Here is a 16,197-nt window from a genome sequence, read left to right as displayed (position 1 = left end):
TAGTCAATGGTCGCTGTAGATCAGGAGCTAAATGCAATTTAAAGCTGACTGTGATGGATCCCTTGTTGGAGACATTAGGTAGATTGATCCTGGTAAAAGTCTGGAATTCAAAAAGATTTGAAATGTATCAAAGTCTTAGTCCCCCAAAAATACTTTTTTTTAGGAAACATTTGTCCCCCCACAGGGAGATATGAGTTTGTAGCCGTTGCTGTAGAACTATTGGCCAGATGTACTAAATCTCTGGCGTTTTTAAAATGTTAGCTTGAAAAGGTTTCTAAGTACCAAAACAGAAAGGGGCTTTGGGCCTGATTCACAAATGTTTTGATTAATTTTACTACTTCTCAAATTCTAAGTGCAAATTACTGTTAAACAAAAACAGCAGTAAGTCCACCACCACACATGGCAACCACTGGTACAGCAACAACTTCCCTTAAAAATTTATTGGAATCGGGTCCCATTTGCAGGCCTCAGATTTCATAAGAAAACTTTATTAAGTTTTGAATCAAGTTTGTGTGAGAAGATGAGAGGGCTTCAGGATGATAAAGAAACTGGTGTGTTTCATAGGACAAGAAGGAAGAAGGACTTGGCATAAACATAGGAGACAAAGGAGTCAAAAGTGAATATACATCACGTAGTTAATCACTAGTGAATAAATACCAATACCTTAAGAAGTATGGGCGCTGCAGAGTGGATTGGTTTGGTGGATTGGTTCTCTAAAACGTTAAAGTGACTTTGCATGACTTTGATAAGGCTTAATAAGTAACTCTTAGGATTTCCATATTTAAACTACTGTCAGTTTAAATCTTGCCATTGTATGGGACATTAGAAAGCAGAATGATGTAATGAGAATAACATTTACGGTTTTCTCTCACTCCAGACTCAACTAGAACCGTTCCATTCAGTTTTGCTTTTGTACAAAATTTTCAAGTGATTGGCATTAAAAGATCAGGCTTCAAAGGTTTCTTTTTTAAAATACAGTCGTATGTATCAGATTTAGATATGTCTTTGTGGTCACAGTGTTATGAAGGGAATGATGACATTCTGACATGCAGTGCAATGTAGCACAATCCAACATAGTTTATCAAGAGAATAAAAAGTTTCGTGAAAATTCAAATTCCTACCCTGGTTTAAAAGTAGGAACAAACCAGTACAAGTCTTTGTTCCAAAGCAAAGTGACAATTATATAATAGTAATAGAAGTTCCACATAATCAATTTTGCAAGAACTCATGGGAGGCATTTTCTGCCCAAACCAGTCTCTGGCAGAACAAAATGTGTGAAATTAAGAGGCCCCGCTTTTGTCGGACGTAATGAAAACTGTCCACTGGCTTTGTTAATGAAGGACATTCACTGGCTTGGCTTCTCGGCCCTTGTATGTTTTTGTATTTTATGAAAATGAGCGAGGCCCAGTCTGTAATCCACAGGTTTTGTGGGCCTGCAGTGTTTTAAAAAAAAACATGTATATCTTGCTTGCCTCCTCGGCAGTCAGATATGGGCTACAGTGACATAGAGGTGGACCTGCTAGAATACGTTCCAAATTGCTATCTATAACTCCCTGCTAGAGGTTATCTAAACCCGGGTCCTTTTGATTGTTATTTTTCTGGTCCCTGCCATGATGAAGAGGGTTGTGGTCATGTAGGTAACAAGAATGGGTCTTGGAAATGACTGGCCTACCTTGTTACCCAATCCATCAATTACTTTCCTAGAAAATAAAATCTATGCGTGTAGTGAGACTTCCTTAAAAAAGGTCTTGAAGAAGGTTTTTAAGCAGAAGTGGTCTGTTTGTCTAGAGATAATGTGTGTTTCAGAGAACATCTCACAAATTGCGTAGGGTCAGACTGATACACAGACTGGACTCACTTAAATACACGAATGAATGAATTAGTGAATGGATCTTCCAATCTTTCAATTTATGGAATATGGGTCCAGCTGGGCTAACTACAATTTATGATATCTTGCAGACAGCACAGCCGGCGTGGAAGCCCAGCGAAACGGATACAACCGCCGGCAGCAGGAGTTCTACACACTGCCTGTTGTGATTGAAGACAGCAGCTATCCCATTCAGAGCAGTACAAGCACCCTGACAATCCAGGTCTGCCGGTGCGACGCCAGCGGGGTCCTGCTCTCCTGCTCTGCCGAGGCCATCTTCCTACCTGTGGGGCTGAGCACAGGAGCTTTAATAGCTATCCTGCTCTGCATTATCATACTTTCAGGTAGGCTTGCACTTTCAGAATTTATCATGTGGTGCTTATCTTAGCTTTTTTTTTTTGAGATTGTCATGAAGAAAGGACTGTTCTAGTTCCATGTTCAAAATATTTTTCTGACATTTTTAACAATATTGACGCAAAGCAAATACCGAACAAGCCACGCTGCTGCTATTATCGTCATTAACTAAATTAAATATAAATATATGCCAAATGCTATATGTGATATAAGGAGGCAAACATATTGAAAGAAAATAAAAATTGAGTTATTTATAATAATATATACAACTAGCTGCAGCAATACAGGGCATCTATCAAGCAATTCGTATAAAAGAGTATACTAATCTTACATAATAGCCCGTACAAGACTGGCTACGTAATCATCCAGAGGTTTTCAAAAGATTTAATGGGCACCTGGTGGTGGGGAAATGTATATGTTGGAAGAGTATACACATTTTCCAGGGAAAGAAGACTAGTCTGGTTCTCCTAGTACCTCACATGGTTGAATGTAATACTTATCCTAACACCATGCCACCTTTAAAATATTTTATGATACTCGCTGTATATATAATTGTCTTATCATATATGTGATAAATGACTTTATAACACTGCAAATAATAATTATATATGCATTTTTATTGGCTGCTCAATTTCATTATTAATGTTTAAACAACGCATTAACGTTGTACATTAGAGCGACTTCGAATGTTCATGTTGTGTTGCCGTGCACGTGGAAACATGCTCAAATCAGTATCCTCCCATACCTGCCATCACTCCTTCTACAATCTCATAGCACCCTTTATCAAGTCAGGTCACTACCTTCGCAGGAGCCTGGATCACATATCTATCATTAGAACACTAGGGGGCATATTTATACTCTGTTTGCGCCGAATGTCCGTCAAAAATGTTGATGCACATTCGGCACAATCCTTGCCCCTTATTTATACTTTGATGCCCGACCCCGCACACGTCAAAATCCCACCATGTGCGTCATTTTTTGCACGGGAACGCCTACCTTGCATCTCATTAAGGCAAGGTAGGTCTCCACTTCCAAAAAATGACTTTAACTCCATAAATTTGGCGCTAGACGGGTCTAGCACCAAAGTATAAATATGGAGTTAGTGTTGCACCGAATTAGAGTTAAAAAAAATTGACCCTAATTCAGTGCAAACAGAGTATAAATATGCCCCTCTGTGTGACATTGTCAAAGACACTGATTCTAACATTCATGGGGAACTAGTAGTCGCTGTGGTTAAGGGAAAATTGCATTTTGCTAGTGCACATTATGCTGATGTACTGCCATATGAACTTGAACTCCTCCAGAAGATATATAAAAAATACGGGGAGATTGATTAATACTTTGTGCTGCCCCATAGGCTAGCAAAGTGGAGAAAAGTAATGCAAAGTTGAAAAAGTATCTTGTTTTACGTCCAAAATGTTTTGCACTGTAACGTTGTCTTTCCAGTAGCGCAAATAGAATACTTTGTGCTACTTTAGGGCAAGGAAGGGAGATTTATTGGTGGTACGTGAGTGTTCCCTGCCACTCACGGTTTTTATTACAAAGACAGATCTACAAAGATTGCGTCAAAAAAAGAATAACTCTTTGAAACGGCCATTAATTTGGATAAATGTATTTCTTCCAACATTCACACATATGCAAGTGTGTTGTACTGTAAAGCACACAAATGAAATATAAGGAAAAGTGTCTAAACAGGTTTTTTTACGGGAAGGCTGTCCTTCCAGTACAAAACCTAAGCTAGGCAGCAGGTACATACCTTTCTACCATGGTGCAGACTTGTGTGTCTCGCACTAGGCACCTTTTGTGCCAAAGCACATCTGAAGGGAGCAGCAGCAGGCCATATTTAGTAAATAAGGCTTTCTGCTTCTATCTCTCTCTCTCCCTAGCGCGATGCAGTGCAGAAACTTAATCGCGCTAGTTTTGTTGAAAATATTTCTTTGAATTCCTGCTTATTGTGGTCGTTAGGAAAAGAAAGCATCAATGGCCCTCATTTGAAAAGATTCCTCAAGGCCTCAAGATGCGCTAACCTCACCTGAACTGTGTGTACTTTTTCATTCAGGAATTCTCTACTCGCAGTCTTCCAGCTTATTTCCTAATAAGTGATTCCTCCACCAGTTGTTGATTGACACCAATAAGCAAAAAGAACAGAATCATTCTTGACTCTGTTCCCCATGGGCCCCTTTAGAGCTCAATAGGTCTGCAGTGGTGGTGACTTATATATGTTAAAAAGGGAGGGACACTTTAACTCACAGGCCCGTGGTCCCCCTAATACCATAAGTAAGTAAAGTTTTACAACTTGGGTATACCTCATCAGACACTGACTTTTTACGGTCAGAGCACTGGCACTGAGGTCTGGTGTACAGGTCTAAGTGCACTCTTAAAGTGGAAAACCAGCAGCATCAATCCAAAGCATTTGAAGTGGTCATGCGAAAAGACGCATTTCCTTGGTTTCATGAAAAGCTCTTAGGCCCGTATTTATACTCCGTTTGCGCCGAATTTGCGTCGTTTTTTTCGACGCAAATTCGGCGCAAAACTAACGCCATATTTATACTTTGGCGTTAGACGCGTCTAGCGCAAAAGTATGAAGAAAGAGCGTCATTTTTTTGCGTGAACGCCTTCCTTGCGTTAATGAGATGCAAGGAAGGCGTTCCCGTCTAAAAAAATGACGGCGACGCAAATGCGTCGTATTTATACTCCCGGGCAAAAATCACGCCCGGGAGGTGGCGGGTCAAAAAAACCCGCATTTGCGCCTGAATTTAACGCCTGGGTCAGGGTAGGCGTTAAGGGATCTGTGGGCTCAGAATGAGCCCACAGGTGCCCTCCCCTGCCCCCAGGGACATCCCCTGCCACCCCTGCCCACCCCAGGAGGACACCCAAGGATGGAGGGACCCATCCCAGTGAAGTACAGGTAAGTTCAGGTAAGTATAATTTTTTTTATTTTTTTATTTTTTTTGTGGCATAGGGGGGCCTTATTTGTGCCCCCCTACATGCCACTATGCCCAATGACCATGCCCAGGGGACACAAGTCCCCTGGGCATGGCCATTGGGCAAGGGGGCATGACTCCTGTCTTTACTAAGACAGGAGTCATGAAATGGCGTCTGGGCGTCGAAAAAATGGCGCTAATCGGGTTAAGACGATTTTTTAGCGTCAACCTGACTTGCGCCATTTTAAGACGCCCTAACGTCATTTTTTCACAACGCCGGCGCTGCCTGGTCTACGTGGTTTTTTTCCATGCACACCAGGCAGCGCCGGTCTGATTGCGCCGTCTAACGCCATTCCATAAATACGGCGCCCGCATGGCGCTTCAGAATGGCGTTAGATGGCGCAAAATTTTTTGACGCTAAACTGCGTTAGCGCAGTTTAGCGTCAAAAAGTATAAATATGGGCCTTAATGTGTATGCTGTTACCACTGTGTCTTTTGCTCCAATGTACTGCACTAACACTTTACAAAGCCCATAAGAGGTGGCATTTGCTATGATACATTTTTCGTGTAAAGTAATATCAGAGGCACCTGCGAGATGCCCTTTATCTAACCTAATGCACGTTGTTGGCTACGCCCATTGCATTTCACATGCAGCTCTTAACATTGAGAGGGCAAATATTTTTCAAAGAGTTTGCACCCTATCTGCACAAACACTTACAATCTTAGAGCATATTTATGAGTTTGGCAGTCTGAGGACCATCAAACCTGTGGTGGCAGCCAGACCGCCACACTCCTGGCAGTCTGATCGTTAGATTACGACCATGGCGGTCAGATCGCCAGGGGACTGCCGCCACCGCCAGGATCATGGATCCCGACAGGGTGGAGGCAGTCAGAATTGTAGTCAGCCACGGTGGTGCGGAGTTCAGTGCTGCCGGTCTGATTACAAGTCCTCTTTCCTCCAGCCTTTTCACAGCAGTGACCCTGCCACAAAAAGGCTGGTGGAAAGCCAAGTCTGGGCCACAGAGGGTGCCCTGTACTGTCCATGCCCATGGCATGAGCAGTGCAGGGGCTCCCCTGCCACCACCCTTGGAATGCACAGTGCACATTTGGTTGAGCATTAAGGGAGACAAGGTCAATGCCGTGGCACTGTTTCCACTGGGCTGACCGGCAGAATCAACGTAATATGATGTTTTCACCAGTCAACCCAGTGGAAACATCGTAAAACGACTGGGGGGAGGCCTCTGCTATGACATCTGCCTCCTCACCACAGCTTTGGCAGTCGGCTCGTCTGACGGCCAAAGTTGTTATGGGGCCCTTAGTATTGAATCCCTCTTTTTAGAAATTCATAATTCTAATTTTCTAGCTTCAGTCATTCAGTATTGCATCTAACTTGAGCTCTTCTGTCAAGATCATGAACCAAAGTACCTTCTTGGAGGCATAGCAAATTGTAGACATTTTAGAAAAATCGTTGCATTGCTAATTGGAATATGGAAAAACAAGATGCCAGAACAAAAGACACATGGCAGAAATAAATGCACCCTCCTGCTTATAAACACTGGAATTTTTAAAGGTATTCTAAATGCAAATCTGAGGAGGGGGTAGCACATTTTCACTTTCTTTATATGGAAATAATTTCATTTTTGGAAAGGAGGCGATTATTGATCCAGAGATTGCCGTTCAGCAACCTCAGGTCCACACGCATTTCATATCCCTTCAATTTCTTTCTCGCTAATTTCAGACAACAGGGTTGCCGCCTTTCCAAGAGAAAATACTGGCCATCTGTTCTGCATTAGCAGGGATCTGATTACTAAGATGAGCTTTAAAGGAAATTGTAGTATTTTTTAACAAGGCCTTTCTGTATTTGTGTACTTTAGGCCTTTCTATATTTGTGTAATTTAACTGTCGGTCAAGGGCCATTAGGGCAGCTGTAGAACACATTTAAAGTGTTTTCTTGAAAAATTTACTATTAAATGTCTTTGGGTGATTGTCCTACTTTTTGTAGTGACAGGCACACTAAAATACCAGTCATGGCCTATAAAACAGGCCAGGTGGCAGCTCTATCAGACAATAACCCTTCTGCTGATTACTTTCTTTCTGGCTTTCAACTTAGACAAATACCATTCAGCAAATCATACCCCAAGTTCAGGTAAACACAAAACTCCCACATTTTGAGATTTTTTATAATATATATTCAAGAGCAGTCTACACACATGGTACCCACGAGACCAGTCATTACATAAAATAATACAGTTTGCAATATATAGTTGTGATACCTTGGAGCGCAGTACATCACTCACTAAAACAACAGTTAAATGCCCCACCTTAAGGACAGAAAGGGACAGTCTGCTGAAGAGCACTGGGATATAACTCACTGTCAGTCCTGACATCATTGGCGTGGTCTCCCCTAACTTTTTGTGCCTTCTTCCCTCCTGTTTGCTGACTTTGTTTTTCATAGCTTTAGGACTTTGCACACTTTACCACTGCTGACCATGGCTTAAGTGCCTGTGCTCTTTCCCTAAAACATGATACCATTGGCGTATCTACAATTGCATATTTAATGTGCTTTTAAGTCGCTAGCAAAGTGCCGTACATGTGCCCAGGGCTTGTAAATTAAATCCTACGGGTGAGCCAGCAGCACTGCTTGCGCCACACACTTCAGTAGCCCATCCAACATTGGCTCCGGCTTGCCACTGCACAGCCTGTGTGTGCAGTTTGAAACTGCCATGTTGCCCTGGCAAGTTAACCCCCTTGCCAGTCCCAACCCTTTCTTTTTAATAAATATAAATAAACCCTTAGGTAGGCCCTAGACAGCCCTAGGGGCAGGATGCAGTGTATTTAAACAGTTGGACATGTGTTTTTAAGCTTTACGTGTCCAGGTAGAGAAAAACTACTATATTTGTTTTTGACTACTGCAAGGCCTATCTCTCGCATACTTGAGAGTACCTTATTACATTTTATAAGTGTAAGTTCCAAATGGTAAGAGATGAGCCCCTTATGTTTGGTGCCTCTGGAATCACAATTTATGGTGAAGTTTAGATTATAATTCTGAAAATTCCACTTTCAGAAAGCTGGCATTTTCTTACTTTAAATCATCTATTGCCTTCTGTCTGTCTCTGAATACACGTCTGGGTATGTGACAGCTGGGTTCTTGTGCATTTCCTCCAGACAGCCACACACAAGAGGGGGCTTAGGTGTGACTGTTGATGGCCCATACTGGGCTCAATAGGAGGGAGAGGCTGACACACCAGAATAGGCTGTGTTTTACACCCCCAGGAAGGGCTACATAACCCCCTTTAGTGTTTCTGTAGCCAGGGCAGGAAGGACAGGGACTTTGTGCACTTCAAAGGCCTCTCTTTGAAGTCTCCCCCACTTCAAGGCACAAATGGGTAGAAGAACTGGACTTCTGGCCCCACTAAACAGTACAGTTATGGACCAGAGGATATTCTGGCAGGAAGAAGGACTGCTCTGCTTTCACTCTGCTGGACACTGCTGGACTTTGGTGGACTCCTGCTTTGCTGTGCCTGCCCTGCTGTTCTCCTTGCCTGGGAGTGAGGACTGGACCTGCATCTCTAGCTACCCAGACCAAAGCAACTTCAAGGGCTTGCTGGCTTGCCTCCAGTTCTGAAGTCTCAGGGACATCTGAGACCCGTGCTACAGAATCTGAACTCTGGCAACTGTGAGTCTGGCTCTGCCAAATGGTACAACTCCAGCCCTGGGCCATTGGAAGTGGATTCTACAGCTGTTACTACAAATGTCCATAAAATGCCATCACTGTGCTGATTGGAACCGCCACATATCTCCTCGATTCTGACGCATCACTGCTGCCGCTGAGGACAATGACAGTGCAGCACTGATTGTACAGCTCAGAATCGATGCATTGCTCTCAGCACCGACGCATTGCCTTTGCTTCATCGGCTGCATGGCTCAGCGATGACGCATCAGATTCATTGCCACACATTCTTTATACATTACCTCCTAAGTTAAGTCTGCCAGCTCTGTGCCAAGCAACCAGAGGGTGAGCACAGATTAATTTATGGTGTGTAACTGACTTACCCGGAGTAGGATTGTGGCCCTTACATGGGCAGGGTACCTACCTCTGCCAACTAAAGACTCAATTTCTAACACTCGCCTTTCCCCAGAGTGCTTCAGCACATTTATCTTTCAGGCTGTGGCAGCCTGGTCCCTCTTGTGCCACTGGTATACTTTGTAAACCAGAAGAAATCTACACCATCACATAGATCTATCCATCTACCCAGTGTTTCAGTGTTGGAGGTAAGCCATTGCCCTGGGGTATAGCTTCTCTTCTCTGCAAGCAGTAGCACTATTGCTTCCAACCTATCCTACGTCTTCTTTATTTTCCTTCAGTAGCACCAGGAGTGGCAAGGGCTGCACTGATCTCCAGTCATTACTGATACATCTGTGAACACTGTTCCCAATACAGCTGCACTTCAGGCTACCGCTATGCTACATTAAAAAGTCCACTTCCAAATGACCATATGGGTTAATGAAGCATCAACCATGGACCTGAATGATTTCATAACTGCTATATAATAAAACGTGGGAAGGAATTTAATGTGAACTAATCTGTGTTTATTTAAAGATAACTCATTTGTCTGCCTGGAGCAATAAGACCAATGTATTTATATAACTGAGATATTTAGGTCTCTGTGACAGTCGTCTATTCACTTATCATCTCTGTCCCTAAATGGAAATTATGGTTATGCATTTGGCTATGCAAAGTTAATTTGTCTTCTATCAGGGCTGACAGTAACAGGTGTAAGGTTCCCAAGAGCGAAGGGATAAGAAGGGGAAAGTGATCAAATCATTCTCTGCATTTGGAAGACCAGACAGATTTCCGGTGGTGTAGTGCAACCCTGTCCCTCAACTGTGATAATGACAATCATAAATAGATAAATAAATCTTAATAAATGTTCCCAAGATTGAAACAATCCTAGTTAAGTCATTTGTAACTGTGATTTTGGTTCTAGTTAAGGGATATCACAGCTTTGCCAACCAATATGAGCACAGGGGAATATATTGGTGTACTGTCCTTGTGAGGTGCAAGTTGGTGGTGGGCCCAGAATGAACATGAAACTGTGTTTATTACTGTTACAGTCCGATGCAGCATGTAGACAACAATGGTGTTAAAGCAACATCTCTCTCTATTTTAAGATGTCATGGGAGACCAAAACTTAGAGACACATGCCTGAGAAGAACAATAGTAGAGTTTAAAATTTGAGACTGCGAGTCCAGCCCCGCTGCATGGCAGCACCAGTATTTTCCAGCTAATTTTACGTGCCGGTTTGGCCTCAGTAATTTCAGTACAATTGTTTAGGTACTTTTAAAGGAAGATGGATTTAGAACAAAAGGAATAACTGAACGAAGATAAAGCAGGCTAGGAAACACCGCCACCTTCAGGAAAGACATCATCCCTGCAATAGATAATGACATCATCCCTGCAATAGATAATGCCATACTTATCTAGCACTCCAGAGGCGTAGGCTGCTCAAGCAGGTTGCCCTATTTATCCACGTGTTATTCCCAAGGTATCGAATGACTGTAGTATTCCAGATAAACCGAACCTCTACTTCAACCTCTGTTGTGTATATATAGAAAGTGGAAAAACCACAGATACGTAACAATGTATACATAATCCAGAGCAACTACCAAAGATTATAATTATAAAAATAATGAGGGCGAAATTCACATTTGGGTTCTGATGTAGAAAGTTTTTTATGGGCTGCCCCTGGAGTATCAGATGGGAATGACGTTGGCATCAAATATCGTGACCCCAATATGGAAAATGTCAAAAGGTAAGTAAGCAGAAATGGTTTATACGAAACTCCACTTAAATATACCTTGATGATATAAATATGTTAATTGTGCATAGATGCGCGATTAAGACTGGTAGATCTATACTTATATACGAACTTACCTTTCCATATGTTATCCCTCGATATTCTGTCCACAGTATTGGTATACAGCAATATTCCTGTGCTCGATATTCCTTCGTACAATGGCTTTTTACCAGTCACAAACTCTCAAATTTGCTAAATTAGAGAGTTTGCAACCAGCAATTTTTTTTCTTAAGTACTAACCCCATATAGCAATTCGAAAAAGGTTTTCTCAATCACTAAATAATTTCAGATATACTTTCCAAATTACAGTTCGAAAATAACATGTTTTGGGAGTTCCTTCCAAATAGCTATTCAGCCCTGGATGTATCAATGCTTTGCCACTGTATTTCTGGTTGAAAACAATTGACAAATTCCCGCTCCCTAGTTGAGATGGCAACTGAGCCCGCTTTTGAACCCTTCTGTTTCGGAATATATGGTGGCAGCTTCAAGGGGTGTAGGCATTTGTCCCCTAAACACTGTCTGCTATCACTGAAGTGTTCCAAAACAGTTCCTTTAAGCAACATGGGCTGCTTAAAAAAAAGATGTCCATTTTGGATTGCAGCCACTGGGATGATGGTACCTTCAGGTCACCTTGTAGTCAATCACAGAGGATCAAATAGTGGTATAAGCATAATGAAAAATATTTAGGCAAGTCATCCTGTGACCCCCTGTGATTCAGTATTTTGTGAATTAAACTATTAGTACATAGGTCGGATCTCAAAATCAGATTGCTTTAGCAAAAAGTCGGTGTGCAATTTGCAAATTTGCGACCACTGTTTGTGACTGCAATCATGTACATCAGGAACCTGGATCTCTGAAGAATAACAGGATATCACTGGTATTCATGGAAGAAAGGATACACCTAATTTGAAATATCAGACCTCACCATAAAAAGAAATCTATCTCTTTTGTGTAGTGGTTTGTCTTGTCAATTAGCAGCAGGTAAAATAATGTTGTTGCATAAATTAGGCTCAATTTATAATTGAATGGAAAAAATATTCCTAATATCCATACAAAAAGTTATTTGCAACTTGGTTGTTTTCCACTAGTCTTGCAATGAACATTTTAGGGACATATCATAGACATGTCCACAGGTACAGAACAGAGCAATGTGGCAGGTTTCAACAAAACTGCACTTTCTACAATGCGCTTGGAATCTCTTGTATTGTGCAAAGAATTATAAGAGGTCTTTGGAACTGAAGCAAGGATTGTCACTCTATGGTTCAAAGATTTTCTACCTGGTGTTCATGAAGTCGTTGAGTTACAGATTAGAGGTTATATATAAGTTTTATAGAGCGGTAGGTATTTGCCGGATTGGATACTACTCGGCCAATTACATGTGACTAAGGACCATATTTATACTTTTTTAGTGCCGCATTTGCGTCATTTTTTGACGCAAAAGCGTTGCCAACTTACAAAATACAATTGTATTTTGTACGTTTGCGCTGTTTTTGCATCAAAAAGTGGCGCAAATGTGGCGCTAACAAAGTATAAATATGGGCCCAAGTGTTCCCTCATCTGATAATTTAGAGTCTGGAAATACTTGATCCAATTTTGCCAGACACATTTTTGACCCTACTAAGATCTTTTCAGACTTCGTGAAGTCACTGCCCAGCCCTCACCTATCTCCTTTCTTCAACAAAGCGAGATTGTGGAACACTTGAGCCAACTGCTTGGAGCTTTCCCTTTGTCATTACCTTTCTGCTTATTTCTGCAAAGTTCTAGCTCAAGGAACTGGTGACTACAAAACCAGCATCCTTTGGCCAGATTAAGGTTAAAATCTTCACTCTGTCCTGGCACTTTGAGAGATTGACTGTTGTTTACTTAAAAGATTGATATTCAGATGGCAGTCAGCCTCTTGCGTTAGATCATAACATCATTAAAAAGTCTTAAGTGGTGAGTGTTATTTATGTCAATTTTTCTCAGTTGTGAATTATGACAACGTATAAAATCATTCCTACATAACGCTATTTTTTTACATTTCTTCTTCTTCTAGCTATTGTTGTGTTGTACGTGGCATTAAGAAAGCAGAAGAAAAAGGACACCCTCATGACATCGAAAGAAGACATAAGGGATAACGTAATTCATTACGATGATGAAGGCGGTGGTGAGGAGGATACCCAGGCCTTTGACATTGGCGCTCTGAGAAACCCAAAAGTGATCGAAGAAAACAGAATACGGAGGGACATAAAACCAGATCCCCTTTGTTTGCCACGTCTGAAACCCCAGGCAGAAGATAATACAGACATAAGGGATTTTATAATTGTGAGACTGCAGGAGAATGACCGGGATCCTAGTGCACCCCCCTATGACTCACTGGCTACATACGCTTATGAAGGAACTGGTTCAGTAGCCGAGTCCCTGAGCACGATAGAGTCGCTTACTACAGAGGCGGAACAAGATTACGACTACTTAAGTGACTGGGGTCCTCGTTTTAAGACATTGGCTGAAATGTTTGGGGAGGAAGAAAGTTACAAAGCTGACAAAGTCACCTAAAATTTGCCAAGGAGATTCCAACAAAGAGAAAAAAACACATACCAAAAGCTTTGTGTGATAACTTACCTTTGATTGTACAGAACAGCAGCTGCTTGCAGCAGGTTACATTATTTATTAAACTGTCAGTTAGGTTTGTTTCACAAAGAGAAGATAGATCCTGTAATATATAATGTACTTTTTTGTTACTTTGGAATCACACTGAGACAAACTCAGGGTTGTTATCTACAACTTTACAGACATGACAACCTAGAAAAGCGGCTTTCTGGCATCACGGTGGAAAGAGTGATAGATTTTTCTTAATTCCACTTAAGTGCCTATTGAAACTTTTATCATTTTAAGTGGTATGGACTCCGCTGTGACGTTATTGCAGGATCGTAAAATGCACATCCAAGAAAAAGATTCATGTTTGTGTCAAGAAGCAATAGCACCAAGTTGACTTTAAAACACTTTGAAGAGGCATCCTGGGTTATAACCAGCTGCTACCACAGAACTGTGCAGGACTTTTATTATTATTTTACTATTCGTATGCAAGTTGTTTTTGTTTCACCTAAATATTAAATCACGTTTCTTCAGGCCACCACTCAGTGACATTGGCTACAGTGCGTTATTTAATCCAATACGTTATCTCAGGCTTAACCTATAATTATACGAGCATTGAATTACAGCATTTCCAATATTTATCAGGTATTGCATGTTTGAAAAGAAAAAGGAAGAGACCTAGACCCACCATTTTCTGTCACTCAACCACATCTACAGAATGCATATACACCTGACGCGGACTTCTTCACTCCAACAAACACTGCTTAAACGATGCTAATTTAAATCACGTTTTGTTGTTGTTTCATTGGACGCACAGTTTTCTAACACGTGTCCCTTTTTGCAATGTTTTCCATTCTGAAGTATTGGAAGAAGGATGAATCCATGCTCTACTCTCAGCTTCTTTTGTTTACACTCCTAGGGAAACCTGAGTTTGTATTACTTTGCTTACAAGCTAGAATACACATTTTACAACAAGCAGTCCTCCAACAATGTTTTGTTGCCGTGCCAGGCTATAATATTGTTCAAATAGAGCGTATGTGTTTGCGTTACCGCATCAGCTGTTCCTTAGCACAAAGTGCACTCAATTTTATAACCATCGATAGACCATGTATCCATATTGGGCCAGATCATGTAAATTGCACTACTGACAGGAAGTTTTTCATTGGGCGAAACTACTTTGCATAAGACTAGAGCCAATACTTTCACCAAGTCGTACTAAATGTAATTTTGGTTTAGCCCATAATTGTAAACGGCACTGCTAAATTTCTGGCATCGTTTCAAAATTGTTTAGAGTGAGTATATAATAGTCCAGTGTATGTGAGAATGGCGACTGGGGCACCTAGATTTACTGAAAGTGGATTTCCAGGGAACCTCTGGCAACTTTATAAGCTTGGGCTGACATCACGGCATTCCACCGAGAAAATTTATTAGATGTTGATCATAAAAAGTAAGCAAACAATAAAAGTTTGAAGAAATAAACAACTTAAAGATAATCACCAAGCGCACATAAAAATAGAAAAATGTAAACAGAACAATCAAGAAAATTGGTTTTGCACCAGGGGTACAAAAGACATGCACACAGAAAACAAACACACCAGCAAAGGACTATAGCAGAAGCCAATTAAAATTAGAAAACTCCCCCAAAAACCTTCCCAACTAAGAATTTGGTATGGCCAGTGACCACGACCACCCGCTGACTTCAGTTAGTTAGACTGAGGGGGTCATTCTGACCCTGGCGGCCGGTGACCGCCAGGGTCACCGACCAGGGAGCACCGCCAACAGGCTGGAGGTGCTCCCAAGGGCATTCTGACCGCGGTGGTTCAGCCGCAGTCAGAAAGGGTAAACCGGCGGTCTCCCGCCGGTTTACCGCTGCCCCATTGAATCCTCCATAGCGGCGGAGCGCGCTCCGCCGCCATGGGGATTCAGACACCCCCTACCGCCATCCTGTTCATGGCGGGAAACCCGCCATGAACAGGATGGCGGTAGGGGGTGCAGCGGGGCCCCTGGGGGCCCCTGCAGTGCCCATGCCACCATAAGAGGGCCCCACAAAGTATTTCAGTGTCTGCGTTGCAGACACTGAAATACGCGACGGGTGCAACTGCACCCGTCGCACCCCTGCAACTACGCCGGCTCAATTCTGAGCCGGCGTCCACGTTGCAGGGGCATTTCCGCTGGGCCGGCGGGCGCTCTTTTGGAGAGCGCCCGCCGGCCCAGCGGAAATGTTTGAATGGCCGCCGCAGTCTTTTGACCGCGGTGCGGTCATTTGTCGGCGGTACCTTGGGGGACGGCCTCCGCCGTCCGCCAAGGTCTGAATGACCCCCTGAATGTCATTGTTGGAGCAGAGCAAGATATCTAAGTTTGTATTTTGGAGCAAGAAAAAGGCAATTAGCAACAAACTACATACTACACGTGTGCAGGACCTCTGGCACTCAGGATACGCAAAGATGAACCCTCAGTAAATACTGTTCATTCAGTGGAAAAACGTCCAGAAGGATAAAGGTAGAATGTGAGGTATGACCACAAGCACACGCACCTGTATCTGAATTAGGTATAGATGTTGGTTCCAGGGAAGATTCATACATTAATTTAGACCAAAGGGTAATTTAGAGGTGGGTAGAAA

The 16,197-nt window shown here is 42.3% G+C and overlaps 1 protein-coding gene across 5 annotated transcripts in view; it reads left to right on the top strand.

Annotated features, from left to right (window-relative positions):
- Nucleotides 1–14,125, top strand: part of CDH12 (cadherin 12) — a 2,251,017-nt gene extending 2,236,892 nt beyond the window's left edge. For all 5 annotated transcript variants that reach the window (XM_069219514.1, XM_069219517.1, XM_069219515.1 and 2 more), the window contains 2 exons: nt 1,960–2,211; nt 13,039–14,125. In XM_069219514.1, coding sequence (XP_069075615.1) covers nt 1,960–2,211; nt 13,039–13,538 — 752 coding nt within the window. In that variant the 3' untranslated portion in view covers nt 13,539–14,125. The remainder of the gene's footprint in view (nt 1–1,959; nt 2,212–13,038) is intronic.
- Nucleotides 14,126–16,197: the final 2,072 nt, after the last annotated feature.

This window comes from Pleurodeles waltl, chromosome 2_2, assembly GCF_031143425.1.
Source record: "Pleurodeles waltl isolate 20211129_DDA chromosome 2_2, aPleWal1.hap1.20221129, whole genome shotgun sequence".
Taxonomy (NCBI): Eukaryota; Metazoa; Chordata; class Amphibia; order Caudata; family Salamandridae; genus Pleurodeles; species Pleurodeles waltl.
This window is presented reverse-complemented; position numbering and strand designations above follow the sequence as displayed.